The 15,655-nt window shown below is 37.6% G+C and overlaps 2 protein-coding genes and 1 pseudogene across 2 annotated transcripts; 1 reads left to right on the top strand and 2 right to left on the bottom strand.

The window, feature by feature from the left end:
• Nucleotides 1–479: 479 nt before the first annotated feature.
• Nucleotides 480–3,985, bottom strand: LOC132562748 (monocarboxylate transporter 12-like; annotated as a pseudogene).
• A 3,441-nt stretch (nucleotides 3,986–7,426) lies between these two features.
• Nucleotides 7,427–8,877, bottom strand: LOC132562747 (uncharacterized). Its single transcript, XM_060227506.1, has 2 exons — nucleotides 8,833–8,877; nucleotides 7,427–8,314 (listed from the first exon to the last, which is right to left on the bottom strand). The coding sequence occupies exons 1-2, from the start codon at nucleotides 8,875–8,877 to the stop codon at nucleotides 7,427–7,429; spliced, it is 933 nt and encodes a 310-aa protein (XP_060083489.1).
• A 2,204-nt stretch (nucleotides 8,878–11,081) lies between these two features.
• Nucleotides 11,082–13,662, top strand: LOC132562746 (uncharacterized). Its single transcript, XM_060227505.1, has 8 exons — nucleotides 11,082–11,163; nucleotides 11,297–11,318; nucleotides 11,581–11,636; nucleotides 11,840–11,867; nucleotides 12,002–12,081; nucleotides 12,404–12,440; nucleotides 13,024–13,091; nucleotides 13,561–13,662. Exons 1-8 carry the CDS (start codon nucleotides 11,082–11,084, stop codon nucleotides 13,611–13,613), a joined length of 426 nt encoding a protein of 141 aa, XP_060083488.1. The 3' UTR covers nucleotides 13,614–13,662.
• Nucleotides 13,663–15,655: the final 1,993 nt, after the last annotated feature.

The following is a 15,655-nucleotide window of genomic DNA, read 5'->3' as shown; positions in this document are numbered from 1 at the left end:
AACATTGCATTATATACATAACAATGGTGTTCATTACTTAATATTAAAGTTCCATACGATCACTGACAAGAACATATTGCAGCTCCAATTAACAAACATCCAACGACCGGACATCACTTCATATAAATATAATTAATTTTCCGTTGTTTGCAAGCAAAAAGCACTAGCAGTAAACAAATAAAATATAAACATGTGGGGTAAATAATTACAATTTAGTGCAGTATTAAACTTCAACCGTGTAACAAGTTTTATTTGCAAACATATGAAGGATTGATTTTCCCTGATTGTTAAATCAGTTTACACTCCAAACAACGATGCAATCTTGAAAAGAAAAATAACATCGTGAGAAAGCAATGTGCTTTAATTAGCGAAATTCAAATGAAATTATTGTATTTGTCGAATTAGTTCATAGGCCTGAAGCCTTCTGATCTGCATGATGTATCACCTCGGTTTGGGAACGTATCGCCTTCTGATATTTTTTAAATGTCGCTCACAAATTTAGGCCGGCTCTTAGTTTTGTTCCAATGCGCTATATTTGCCGTTGCAAAGATGATAGCTCCGCCGGTCGTACAAAGTCCTCCGAAATAAAACCCGCCACTGACAGTATGACTGATATCTGTGATGTAACCTGTAGTTAAATTTGGAATAAACGTATAAGGGCTGACATTTAGGAAATGATAGCGCGTGAGAGCGTGACATAAACAAGTATATTGAAAGTGAATAAATGACACAGACAATGTGTTTAATATAAAAGCTGGGTAAGATATCTAAAACATTACATGCTGTATTTTCTAAACTTTTGTAATTAACAGCGTATCAAACCTATCTTATTGGATCAAAAAATAATAAGATAACTATACAAGACTTGTTTAATATACCTGCAATTATGGGACCAACACATGATCCAACTCCTTGGAAAAACAGCAATATCCCTAAAGCATTGACCATATTCTCCGAGCCAATGATATCGACAAGAATGACATGTTTTTGTGAAAGAACGCTTCCCATCAAAACTCCGTGTGTTGAACATAGTACAAACATTTCAGTCAATGTTGAAATAGTAACAGGAAGAATACATAATATCATTCCAACAGACAGAAGTATTACATTATACACAAAGATTTTATATTGTGCCAGAAATCGCATATCGAAAAACGCCCCTGAAAATATACGACCTATTCCGATAGAAAGAGTTGTTGCAGAAACAACATAGATAGAGTTCCGATCCGTAATGCCCATCTCTCTTCCAAACAACGGAATAAATGCAAATATCGACTGAGTTGAAACAGAGAAAAGGGCAATCGCAATGCAATACGACAAAAATCTATAATCCGCCATTAACGTTTTAATGTTTGAATGACTACAGCATCTCCTGCAAGAATATGTTTTGTTACAGCATTCTTTATCGACCTGGCCACTTTCGATTGAGCGTTTTGGATTTGCTGTTTGCTGACTCTTCCTAAAATAAAAGAAAATACAAATATAGACAAAATATCTAATGCTTAATAGACTACAGCTAAGAGTAATTAAGCATAGAGAACATATACTGGAAATTATCATAAAGTAAAAGTTTTGGTACTAGAAGGCCTTTTATTCTATTGTTATCATCATAATAGGGTTGTACACGCCTAAGGCGTATTACAGCTTATAACACAATAAGACACTTTTTCATTATACAAAGTTGCTCATATGGTGTTAATTTCAATGAGGTGTACAAATACGCACTGGAGATAATGCTTTATCCAAAGTTTCATTAGTCTCATTAATCTGCTCATAAAGTACGTTATTGCAGTATCATTCTTATGGTGATAGACTGTTCACAATGGCCGTTTACAGTCCCGTACACAGACTGACATATCAGGTGCTATTCTAGGATAGTAAATTAGATTTTGGAAACCATTATACGTGCAATACTAAAATACTTTCATACTTAGGGCGTCGGTGTTGAGGTACCTTTTGCTGTTGATGTCGATAAGAAGAGGTCTGAAAAGGGATCCACATACAATGATATGTAACACTACTCCTGATTGTATTAGAAAGGCTCCGAGGAATCCGTAATACTCGAACAGAAAATTGATTGCAGCAGGAACAATGAAGGCCCAAACTGCCCACCCCGCTAGAGCATTGGCCAATCCACGTCTTTTGCTAAAGTACTGATTGACAATAATAACGGCCGAAGAATGGACGAGGCACATACCCACACCTGTAAAAGAAAACACATTGAATTATTTATTTTAACAAAACAAATACACTGTAAATGCATCGCTGTGCATCATCTGTGGCACTCTCTAGAGTTTCAGAATCAATATCGAACATATCATTTTATGTAGCTACGTCTAGAAACATGATGTGTACCGTCAAAGTTATTTCATGTATAAGAAACTGACTCAACAAATGTAAAACATTACCTGTAGAGATTTGAGTTAAATACAGTGATTCATTTTAAGACAAATCAATATATTAGCAATTTCACTATAAACTGTCATTGTAGATACTAGAAATTCTACTGTTAACAAGAAAATAACGCTCAGTTAACACAATTTTAATGTAGACTTGGAACTTAATGACGCCTACGAAATGTAAATATTGATCAATCCAAGTAAGCAATTTTATATTTTAAAAGGAGGACCAAAAGACATCAAATACGTCTAGTTTTATATTGTTAACGTGGAACGAGCGTCGGTCAGCGATCCGGGAAATGAACACTTAAAAGATTGATTGCAATGACAAATGTTTATTTACAATGATGACAATAAAGAGATTTAATAAAAAAAACCTATAATACCCACACGTCACACTCACTAATTCACTCATTCACAAACACAATTATTACAAGTTACAGTCTGTAGCTACACACACAACGACGAATGGGATCCTGGTACAGTTCCGGTGCAAGACAGTCGCTAACCTGCAACCATCCCAATAGTAGATATACTGTGACTCAGCCTCCAAGCAAGTCGCTGACCCTGGCCTACGTAACGACCCAACACATGTATTCCATGCTGACCTTGACCCTGGCGAAGAGAACTTATCCGGTCGGTCCTGACGCTGGAGTCACAATGAGTTGGCACAGCTGACTGGTCCTGGCTTGATAGCTGAGACTCCTAGTCCGTCATGTGAAGCTACAATAATACATAGTGGAAAATAATGCTGTAGTCACACAGATTCACTCTCACCTGGCATACTAATTAACTAATAATTAATTATCAATAATATAAATATTCATTAATATATTGTAAATATACGTAAATCAATATAATAAAGATAAAGGGATAAGTGTGCGGCTCCAAATGGCTATAAAAACACGACTAAGCACAATTCATAGAAGGTGGCGTCTCACGGCTTCCATAATTTTTTACCCAGTGCGCGTACACACTCCAACTAACGCTATAGCTCTAGCTCAGAGCTTCCATAGAATTTTAAAACGGACAAGAACCCTATATTTATTGAATAATTCTACACACAACAATCTATTATGTTTATATTATCTAAATACACCAGAAATCAATAGGAAGTATGAAATTATAATGATATAGCAGAAACACACCACAAAACAAGTGTACTACATGTATCAACAATAGTTACGCATGATTGGAGCGCACCGACACCTCGATTGCTTGACCCGATAGATTTGACGGCATGGATAAAATAATGCCAAAAAAAACATATGGAAACGGAAGAAAGAAACATAACTTTACACAGTCTGTCGTCTGTGCCTTGTTCACAATATCGGAAACAGCTATATTTACATATCGGCTACACGAACTCACAAAACTGTGGACCGTAAACAAGTGTCCATTCCGTGCACAACCGGTCAAGCCCGTGACGTATATCCGCCCAGTGGTGCGGACAATTAAGAGTCCTTACACCGCAAAACAAACTCAAATTAAAACTTACCATTTATAGACAAACTATACATGCTTACGTGACAGTTTCCCCCTGCTTTCGAAGAAAGTGGATACACTTTTTCATACTCACGGAACATGTATTCCTAGAGTCTGCTCAAATAGTCCGCTCCAACGTTGTCGGAACCCTTGATGGCACGAATCCTCAATCTGTATGGCTGTAGGAGTAACGCCCATCTCATAAGTCTGGCATTCGCAGTTTTTGATCTGTGCAAGTAAGTTAATGGGTGATGGTCCGTCTCAAGGATAAACTCTTTCCCATAGATGTAAGGTTCAAACTTCTGGACTGCCCAGACAATTGCCAAACATTCCTTTTCTATAATTGCGTAGTTCTTTTCCCTGGCAAATAACTTCCTGCTGGCGTAGGCGACAGGCATTTTCTGTCCGTTTTCTTCCTGCAGCAGCACAGCACCCAAGCCAGTATCCGATGCGTCTGTTCGAAGAATGAACTGTTGCTCCAAATTTGGAAGTCTGAGCACCGGTTTAGCTGTTAGCATGTTCTTGAGAGTAGAGAATGCCTTATCGTGCACTTCGCTCCAAAGAACTTTATTTGGACATCCCTTCTTCGTCAGATCAGTCAAGGGGGCGGCAACTGCTGCGAAATTAGGAATGAAACGCCGATAGAATCCGGCCAACCCCAAAAAAGAGCGAACTTGTTTCTTTGTCTCTGGTCTCTCTGCGTTTTTGATGGCCGTCACTTTCGACTCTTCCAATTCCAATTTTCCATCACCAACAATGTGACCCAAACAAGTCAAACTGGAAAATCCAATCGAGCATTTTGTTGGTCTTGCTGTTAGCACTGCTGCTCGAAGCCTTGCAAAAAGATCGCGAAGTACTTCCATATGTTCTTCCCAGGTGTCTGTGTAAATCAATATGTCGTCGATGAAGTTATCGATGTGTTCCATACCAACTAAAAGTTTCCTCATCAGCCTACTAAATGTTGCCGGGGCATTTACTAAGCCAAACGGCATTACCTTAAACTGGAAAAGGCCTTGTGGAGTTGAAAAGGCTGTCATCTCTTTTGCGTCTTCCGAGAGCGGCACCTGCCAATAGCCTTTACAGAGATCCAGTTTGGAGAAGTATCTTGCACCCGCTACCCGAGAGAAAATATCATCTGTGTTTTGGCATCGGCTCGGTATCAAATACCGTGACTCGATTTAGTCTCCTGAAATCAATGCAAAAACGATTCGTCCCCTCCTTTTTCTTGACCATTACAACAGGAGCCGAGTATGGGGATGATGATGGCTCGATAACGTCCATATCCAACATCTTCTGCACCTCTTCTTTGATCACTTCCTTGGTAATATAAGGCAAGGGGTATTGTTTCACATGAACGGGAGCATCGGTAGTAGTCCTGATTTCATGTTGGGCGAGATTTGTCCGGCCTGGAAGATCAGTTAGCACATCTGTATAACTGTCCATGAGCTCCTTCACTTCATCTGCTTGTGCATTGTTCAGGCCTCCAGAGATTTCAACATCTTCAACATGTTCCTTTCCCCTATCACTAGGAAGGGACTCCAGTCTGCTGGGAAAATCCGCGTCCCCCTGAATCTCCTCACCATCAGCAACAACACTTGCTAAAGTATTTGCAAGAATTCCCTTAGTATCTTCCCCAACATTGTCCACTGGCTTCATGTACTTTTTCAACAGGTTAATATGTAGAGTCTTGATTTTACCGTCCCTGTTCACACGATAGTCGAACGGTCCGACTTTCTCTACAACGTCGTATGGGCCACGCCATTGCATCAGCAACTTGTTAGCTTTTGTTGGCAGAAGCACTAACACTTTGTCGCCTGGTCGTAGCTCCCGTGGCTTGGCTCTCCTGTTGAAGTTCCTTCTCTGAACTCGCTTGGCATCCTTCAAGTGATCCATTGCAACTTGGCATGTCTCCTCCATCCGTTCCCTCAAATCCATTACATACTGATAAGTTGTTTTGACGTCGTCATCTTGAATCTCTTTCGTTAGCAGTTCTTTCAGAATCATCATCGGACCACGTATCGCTCTGCCGTACAAAAGTTCAAAGGGTGAAAACCCCAAGCTTTCTTGCGGCACCTCCCTATAAGCGAACAAGAGGGCATTGATGTATCTATCCCAGTCCTTGGGTTTCTCAGCGGCCATTTTCCTTAGCATCTGTTTCAGTGTACCATTGAAACGCTCGACTAACCCGTTGCATTGAGGATGATATGGCGTTGTCGTTAGTTGGCGGATCGACAATAGTCTGCTCACTTCCTTCATTAATCATTAATTGGCCCCTTGATCGGACAACAATTCACTGGGTACTCCAACACGGCTGAAGATATCAACCAGTGCCTCTGCAATGCGCTCAGTCTCAATGCTTTTAAGTGCTACTGCCTCCGGATATCTAGTCGCGAAATCCACCACTGTCAGTATCAACCGGTTGCCACGGCCTGTTGCAGGTTCGAGAGGACCAACTAAATCCACCGGTATCCTCTTGAAAGGCGTATCGATCAATGGCATACTGCCGAGTGGCGCTTTCGGTACTCGGCCTTTAGGGAAGGTACGTTGGCACACATCACACCAACGACAGAACCGAGTCACATCGCCCTGCAGACCAGGCCAAAAAAACTCTGCAAGAATCCTGTTAGTCGTTCGTTTTGCTGCCAGATGTCCCGACATAATCGACTCGTGAGCTAGTTTCATTATCATCTGTCGATACTTCGTTGGTACGACTAATTGTCTAAACACCTTTCCAGTTGCAATCCCAGGGCTTCTGAACTCTCGATATATTAATCCCTTGTGGTAAAACAGGGAAGACTTACCCCCATCTTCGCGTTCATACGTATCCGATTCCTTTGCCAACTTACGGAACTTCTCCAGGGTACCATCGCTTTGCTGTTCCTCCTTCAACTCCTTCACACTACCTAAACTCGTCATAAACTCCGATACCTGCAACGGTTTCAACGGCTTAGCTTTCCTCTTGACCTCCGCTCTCGTCTGAACCGCATTCAACGAATCAAGCTGCCACTTCTCATCTGGTTGTCCTACCGGAAGGGCATCCTTAACATTTCCAATAATCACATCGTACAAGGGTGACTCTAACAAGAAGGCTTCAGTATCTCCGTTAAAATATGGCATGTCGATCTTTACATTGGCGATTTGGCATACAAGACGAGAACCATCAGCTAAAATGTAAGTCTTGGTCTTGTCGGTGATATTCTCAGGTTCAACTAGACTACGTCTCACTCCTACCTCATCACAACTCGAATCCCGAAGAACGGTGACAACTTTACCGCCCACACGTCCCAGCACCACCGGCATGGAAGTTGTCTCCTTTGTATTGCAGGCGAAACTCATCTTCGGTATGGTGTTGGCGCCACTCGTGTTCCCTTTATCTTCTACCATAGAGGCTGCCTGACCTTCTTTCATCTTGTCAGATTTCTTCTTCCGGCAATCTGAAGCAATATGTCCAACCTTTTGCAATAGAATCAAGTCCTCTTCTTGGGCAAGTCGCTTGAACCAATTGTAGATTTCCCAGGTGTAGAACTTGTTGACGGCGAATGTCATGAAGCTGTTGCCTTATGACTTCCTGCCTTGGTTCCCTTCGAAGATATCAAGTTTGCCGCTTTCGTTCTTCTTGCCTCTGCATATTGATCGGCCAGACTGGACATTGCATCAAGGGACACGGGAATCCGTTCCTTCAGGAACAACATCAGATCCTGGTTACATACCTGTAGAAACTGATCTCTCAAAAACAAGTCTTTCAAGCCTTCATAGATCTTGTTAGTGTCGGCTAGTTCGACCCACCTCTCCAAGTAGTTTTCAAGGCGAATGGAAAACCGTGAAAATGTTTCACTTCCATAGGGTCTTGATGTTCGGAAGCTTTTCCTGAATCCTTCCCCTGTCATATTAAATCTCCTCAGTAATGCCTTCTTAAGTTCGTCAAAATCCAGAGACTGATGGACTGGTAAACGAGAAAACACCGCTAATGCATTAGCCGTCAAAAGAGCGCTAAGGTTAGCTCCCCATCCATCACGTTCCCAATTCTGTACAGTTGCGTACCGTTCGAAGCGCTGGATGTAAGCATCGATGTTGTCCTTTTCTTCATTGAAGGCAGGTAACTTGGGACCCTTCTTTATTGTATCTCTAGGATTGGTCTCCCTCCGACGTCCCGATTTGTCCAATTCAGATTGATACTCCTGTCCTGCACGAATTAATTCCATTTTGCGTTTATGTTCTTCTTCTGCTCTCCTGTCAGCCCGAGCCTCTCTTTCCTCGTCCATTTGCCTTTGCAACTTTTTCTCTTCCCTTTCTCTTTCACGGTCATCTCTTTCCTTGGCTTGCTGCTCTTGAATGAACAATCGTAGTTGGTCGCCTTCAAGTTGAAGTCGCTTACCTGCTTCCAAAATTGCTGAAAGAGAGGACATTTTCAAAACAACTAAATCACTAGACTGCAAAAGATAACCAACACATACAATAATCAATACAACCAGGCATAAGAACTTACCGGAAGTCATGCGTCATCCTTGCTCAGGCCAATTAACTCACCTCAGAGTTCCTGTATAGAGTCCCCAAATGCCAACGTTAAGAAGAGAATGAAAGTAAAGGAAATTTGGCGGGAATCTGTCAAACAATCTAGACTTTGAAACCAATCAAACAGGATTCTATTCCCGAACAACTAACTTTGGCTAATCCCACCGCTGCCACCAAGTTGTTAACGTGGAACGAGCGTCGGTCAGCGATCCGGGGAATGAACACCGAAAAGATTGATTGCAATGACAAATGTTTATTTACAATGATGACCATAAAGAGATTAAATAAAAAACCCTATAATACCCACACGTCACACTCACTAATTCACTCATTCACAAACACAATTATTACAAGTTACAGTCTGTAGCTACACACACAACGACGAATGGGATCCTGGTACAGTTCCGGTACAAGACGATCGCTAACCTGCAACTACGCTCAATCCAGAGCCAAGAGGTATAAACACATCAAGCAGCACCATGCTTGCTTGAAACGCCCAAATTGGCAAACTCACTGGTGTCCAAGACACGACAGGAAAGCTGGGATGTACACACTAGTGTCCTTGACATGACAGCCATCCCAATAGTAGATATACTGTGACTCAGCCTCCAAGCAAGTCGCTGACCCTGGCCTACGTAACGACCCAACACATGTATTCCATGCTGACCTTGACCCTGGTGAAGAGAACTCATCCGGTCGGTCCTGACACTGGAGTCACAATGAGTTGGCACAGCTGACTGGTCCTGGCTTGATAGCTGAGACTCCTAGTCCGTCATGTGAAGCTACAATAATACATAGTTGAAAATAATGCTGTAGTCACACAGATTCACTCTTACCTGGCATACTAATTACTGTGGATTCATTTTCTTTCGTGGGGGTCCAATTTTCGTTGTTTTCGTGGATGAGCAAATCCAAGAATTTAAAAACACAACGAAATATGAACTATTACTAAAGTAATTTTGGAATTTAACCAAGTAATCTTTGCCGACACCGGAAACGTCCACCGGTAATGACAGAAGCCCCGTAATTAGTCGGGAGTCGGGTAGCCCAGGAACGTCAGGCTTTCGCAGATTCAATTTCCCGGATTTTAACCACTGTGTTAACGACATGATGGATAAGATACATAATGATATGTTCATCACTGTGATTTCTTTATACTATCGTCAGTGAGTTGTGTTTTTACTTCATAATTGTTTCGGCAGATCTTGTTTACACACCTGTTTACACACATGGTCCAATCGATACGCGTGGTGTTTTCATATGACTGCGGTACACCGACTGATCAGCACACAATGTTTATCCACTGAAAACAATTGTTTCTGATAATTACCGATTGATTACACGCCTGGATATATACTGATTTGTGGTTTGATATTAATGCGAGACACAGGACGCCATCTTGGAAAAAAACGTTCTTTTATTCTTGTCATCAGTGTTAATTCCTGTGAACATAGCCTTAATACAAACAGAAAAAATTTCGACTGGAAGCAAAAAGAGAAAATTCTAACGTTTTTATTTTTTTCCCACAGAATCAAAAATCCACGAATTTATGAGTCCACGAAACTGTCTAATTTGTAGAAACAACGAAAATTGAACCCAACGAAAATAAATGAATCCACAGTAACTAATAATTAATTATCAATAATATAAATATTCATTAATATATTGTAAATATACGTAAATCAATATAATAAAGATAAAGGGATAAGTGTGCGGCTCCAAATGGCTATAAAAACACGACTCAGCACAATTCATAGAAGTTGGCGTCTCACGGCTTCCATACTTTTTTACCCAGTGCGCGTACACACTCCAACTAACGCTATAACTCCAGCTCAGGGCTTCCATAGAATTTTAAAACGGACAAGAACCCTATATTTATTAAATAATTCTACACACAACAATCTATTATGTTTATATTATCTAACTACACCAGAAATCAATAGGAAGTATGAAATTATAATGATATAGCAGAAACACACCAAAAAACAAGTGTACTACATGTATCAACAATAGTTACGCATGATTGGAGCGCACCGACACCTCGATTGCTTGACCCGATAGATTTGACGGCATGGATAAAATGATGCCAGAAAAAAAATATGGAAACGGAAGAAAGAAACATAACTTACCACAGTCTGTCGTCTGTGCCTTGTTCACAATATAGGAAACAGCTATATTGACATATCGGCTACACGAACTCACAAAACTGTGGACCGTAAACAAGTGTCCATTCCGTGCACAACCGGTCAAGCCCGTGACGTATATCCGCCCAGTGGTGCGGACAATTAAGAGTCCTTACACCGCAAAAAAAAAAAAAAAAAAACTCAAATTAAAACTTACCATTTATAGACAAACTATACATGCTTACGTGACAGTCGTGGTGTACTTGTTTACAGATACGTGTACGTATATAGTTTTTCTACTTCTCGTCATGACATATATGATGCATACAAATGTGTTTAAGATCCCCGCTTTATTTATTACATCACCAATCCCTTAACCATTTGGTTCCTTTTACCGCAACATCGCACACTAAAATTGCGAAATCAACCTGATGCAACAATGTCCGTCGTGCAGCCACTGTGATGTATTTCACGATAATTATGTCAATGCACAATTCGTATCTTTTAACTGGAATTTCTTTCATTTTTATTTGAACTAGCTCTTTCCGGTGGTAATTTCAGCATGTTAACAGCAGGAGTTGTTCTTATGGTTATAGGAGTACTTACGCTTTTGTCAAACATTGGACTCGGAATATATATTCGACGTACGTATATAGATAAGACATCTACTGTTATTATTAATCCGAAACCAATATATATGCAAAGATAAAATCATTGCAACACATGTCATATACATGTTTCATTTAAACGATAAACAAGAATGATTTTTTTTTTCAGGAAATAGACGACTACCTTTTATGTAAGTAAATAGTGTAAACGTTGAATTAATTAATTGGTCTCCATATTAAAACATGTATTTAGGAGAATAGTTGAAACAAAATGTCATCTGGATTTATGCTAATTTATACATACTTTTATATAATATATTTGGTGTTTGTGAAATTAACCACTGTTTCCTGAAAAACGTTTCCATTTTAAACGCAGTCCACTAATACTAATAAAACAGCCACCTTTAATGTTAACAGTCTTCAGACATACTTTTCTTGTTTTGACGATTTTAGCAAAGGTCATCGTCATGAACAAAAGGAATTCCAGAATATACAGCTATCGGAGCAAGGTAATATTAAAGAGCATTTGAGGATACAAGATCAAGAAATGAACTTTAACGTGTTCTAACTGTTTTATTTCTAAGTTTACATCAATTTTATTTCATCTCCATAAGATTAGCTAACAGATATGGCCTTTTACAAATACTAACATGGTTTGTACTTGGCATCCAAAACTTTATACTAATTTATTTCATTTTTTTTTCATTCACAGATGTGACTTCTCAGAGTGATGATGGACGGTAAGATTGTTCGGACAAGCATATATCCTACATCCCTATGCTTTGATAAATCATTTTGTTAATATTAAATCAAATAATGTTACAATTCAGTGAATGTGTTAACTTATGTTTAATGCTACTTCCTTTCTATGCAGATCTCCATATCAACTACTTAATACAGACGCTATTGGTAAACCGTCAATATACTCTGAAATCGGACAGCATGACAATCAAGGTAAGACATATTATTAGCTTATCAAAACTGAAAATTGAATTGTAAATCTGTTTGGATAATTTTGATAATTATTCAACGACAAAATAAGATATCAATATATATCTATCAATTACTTTCCTACTTGTTTAAGTAAAATGGTCCACGTTATGTTCTAATAAACACAATGTTAGTGCACGTTGCGTTGTTTAAAATTGCATCGTTAGAAAAATATGTGAAAATTGTATCACATATTTGAATGATAATAGTTCCTGTTTAAATATCAGAGATCCGGTATATTCATTTTAGTACAGATATTCCAGATGATGCTATTTGTATTTCACAGGTTACCAAAATGAATCAGTCGAAAGCAATGATGACGGGTAGGTAGAAATAATAAGGCGTTATTGCAAGATACTGTATAATTAAAATAAACGCGGTAGTAATATATAATTCAGAAAACAAAAAAAAACAAAACAAAATAATATTCGTATTCTAGATATTGGCAATTAGTGACAAACCACGATTTTAGCTAGGTACACAAAGCTAATAATGTATAAATATGTATCGGTTGAATATTAAGCATTAGAAGTCTTATCAAAATTTCAAAACATTATCTTAATGTTACGGGAATTGCATATTAAATGGAAGTTCCGCAATACAACTGTCTGTATCAATTTTGTTATTTGTGATGAACACAAATTAGAAAACCTGTTCATTATCTGTATAGTTGAGACCCTTAGCGCTCTTTCGTTTTATCAAGAATTGCTATATGCTGTAATAGCCTATTTTTCATTTGTTTAACATGGGTGAAATTTATATTTGGGTCCGACCAACGTTTGAAATAATTTTTTGCTAAATTTCTCGCTTAATCTGTTGTTAAAATGTAACCATTTCAGAATTACATGTATAATTGGTATTCTGCTGCAAGATCTTTCATCATATACTTCTAATTTGCATAAACAGAAAGTACGAGTCGCTAGAAGGGCGTTCGAATCCAAACGTATATGAAGAGCTTCAAGGTACAACTTCAGGTAAGTGATATCTCAATGTTATATAGATTTATCTGGTTTGAATACAACTCTTCCTTAACAGATATATAAACCAGAAAGCACTAGGTTTGAATAATGATATTTTCGAATCTGTTTTTTTTGTCTTTTTTTCATTATAAGTCATCAAAGATAAACGCTTGCATAATCATGATTCTAAACATATGCATAGTACTGGGTCCATATCCCTGAAACCATTTCTCTTGAATGAATATACATTTTGAGTTCAGCTAGAAATGATTTTGTTGATAACTGTAATGTTATAATTAACATTCTCGATGGTTTGAAGGAATTTCAAGACATCAGGTGATATATCATTTTCAATATTCAGGGTTTAAAAATGTGAAGTTTAATATATCCTTCTTTCTTGAGCCATGTAATATTTTATGAATAAATAAATAAACGGAAATAGATATTACACGTATATGACAGAACATGTCTTACTCGCTTGCAGGTAACAGAGGTACATATGTCAACACCAAAATCACCAGTGACCATAAACGTTGATACTGCAGAAAGAAATCAAACCAACGTAACATTTTCGTTATATGCGAATTACAACGCCAAAGAATGAATTAAAAACAATCTTTGAAGATGCTACTTTTTCTGTTGGGAATGTGCGGGCTTTACCTGTCTTTAATCAAACGTTCCTTAGATAAAATAAATAATCACTACAACGACTCTTAATGAATACCAATAGATTAAAGTAATATCTGATAGCATGTGTTCTGGAATATTGAAATTCTTTTGCGACGTCAGCGACAATTCCAGTAACAAAGACGATAAAACACTAAATAAACAGGATTAGTCACAATAATAATACAGATCAATTATACCATAACGATTGAAAATTCCTTTAAAAGATGGTATTTGAAATTTATAATATTATCGGCTTCAGAAAGTTACATATTCTAACTTGTGCTACGATAGTTTCCCTTACCTTTGGATTGTGCTAAATGGAAATAATGCTGTGTTATATAGGACTGGTGACTGAAGAGTCGCTAGTTCGACTGCTGGTACAAGCAAGATTAAGATACTTCATTCTGATTATTGCAGTTGTTTCCGTCGTAAGTGAATGAAAACTGTATATGTTGAAGTAATAAAGCGAGAAACATGCACATTTATCATATTATATTCCCTTTAGCTCATAAATGAAAAGTATTGAGTTATCGGATGTGACGAAATCAATAAAATATGTAAGGCAAGAGTCGTATCACGAAAGTTCTTCCTTTCATAAGTAATCTGTCTATCTCTAATTATTTAAACTGGCCAAAATTACATTTAGCATGCCATACGGTCTTATGTATTGTGCAACGTACAACAGAGTCGTGCGTTTAACTGAATACAATTGATTGATGGGTTAATTCAACTTTTTTATTATATCTTATTGTTGTATGATTTTTAAAAGTGTTTCGATTTTTTTTTCCGGTAAATGCAAGTGCATATATTGTAAAATAAAATGTAACATAATTTTTATTGTATTGATATTGTATGATATCTGAGCTGACTAGATTGAATATTTTACTGTTATTGAAGATCTGGTTGCTTATTCTTATTGGTATGTCTGTCATCACAAAGATTTGACGTTTTTCAACGTTAAGAGATAAACCTATTACATTCGGCTTATTTATCAAATATGATCAAATTAATCTCTTACTTTGACCTTTGACACAGTTATTGGTTTGAACGTTTCCTTAGAGTAATTTAGAGGATTTCTTCAAAGTTTTTATTATATATAAAAATAAATAAATAAATAAATAAATAACTGCCCAATTTAAAAGTATAGTGTTGTATATAAGTGCAGTAGTTTTATATACGACAATATCAACCAATATTTGCAAAATATATGGGATATAAACTATATCAAAATAGAAAAACAAATCCCTTCAAATAACTCAAATTTTCATAATTAAATTTTACTTTTTGCTACTTTTTATTGATATGTGGCAAAATATTGACCAGGACAAAATAAGTCAAATATTTGTCAGAGTTACGGAGCTTTAGTACGTTTAAATGTTGTTTTTTTCACAATGGTGTTATCTTTGTTTCCGCCAATGATACTGTCATATGACTAAGAATGTGCTTGATGTTGCCAGATATGTTGGAACTTGAGATCCTTATTTGTTTTTCGTTAAAACATTTTTAGACATGAACCAAATGATATACATATACATTAATTCATGTAACTGAAATGTTAGATTTTGGTGAATATCCATCAATATGTGCTAAATATGTTGATTGTAATATCATTTTAACATTTTTTGTTTTTTTTTTTTTTTTTTTGTTTTTGTTTTTTTTTTTTTTTTTTTTTTTTTTTGTTTCCGCCATCAACTGTCAGGTTTCAATATAATGCGATGAATTGCTCTCACATGTACAGTAATTATTCGGTATTGTATCTTCCTAACCACATATATATTATGTATGAGAGGGACACAACAAGTGTAATGGGAAATGACTTGTTATATATTTCAACTATAATAAAGGGAGAGGGCCGTGCTGATCGCCAACAGACTGAGACAGCTAATGACCTAACCGGGACATTTGACCTT

Source organism: Ylistrum balloti, unplaced genomic scaffold (genome assembly GCF_031769215.1).
Source record: "Ylistrum balloti isolate Yb309-2 unplaced genomic scaffold, AGI_CSIRO_Ybal_v1 Utg371500, whole genome shotgun sequence".
In the NCBI taxonomy this organism is placed as follows: Eukaryota; Metazoa; Mollusca; class Bivalvia; order Pectinida; family Pectinidae; genus Ylistrum; species Ylistrum balloti.
Note: the sequence above shows the minus strand (reverse complement) of the source record. Positions and strands in the feature narration are given on the sequence as shown.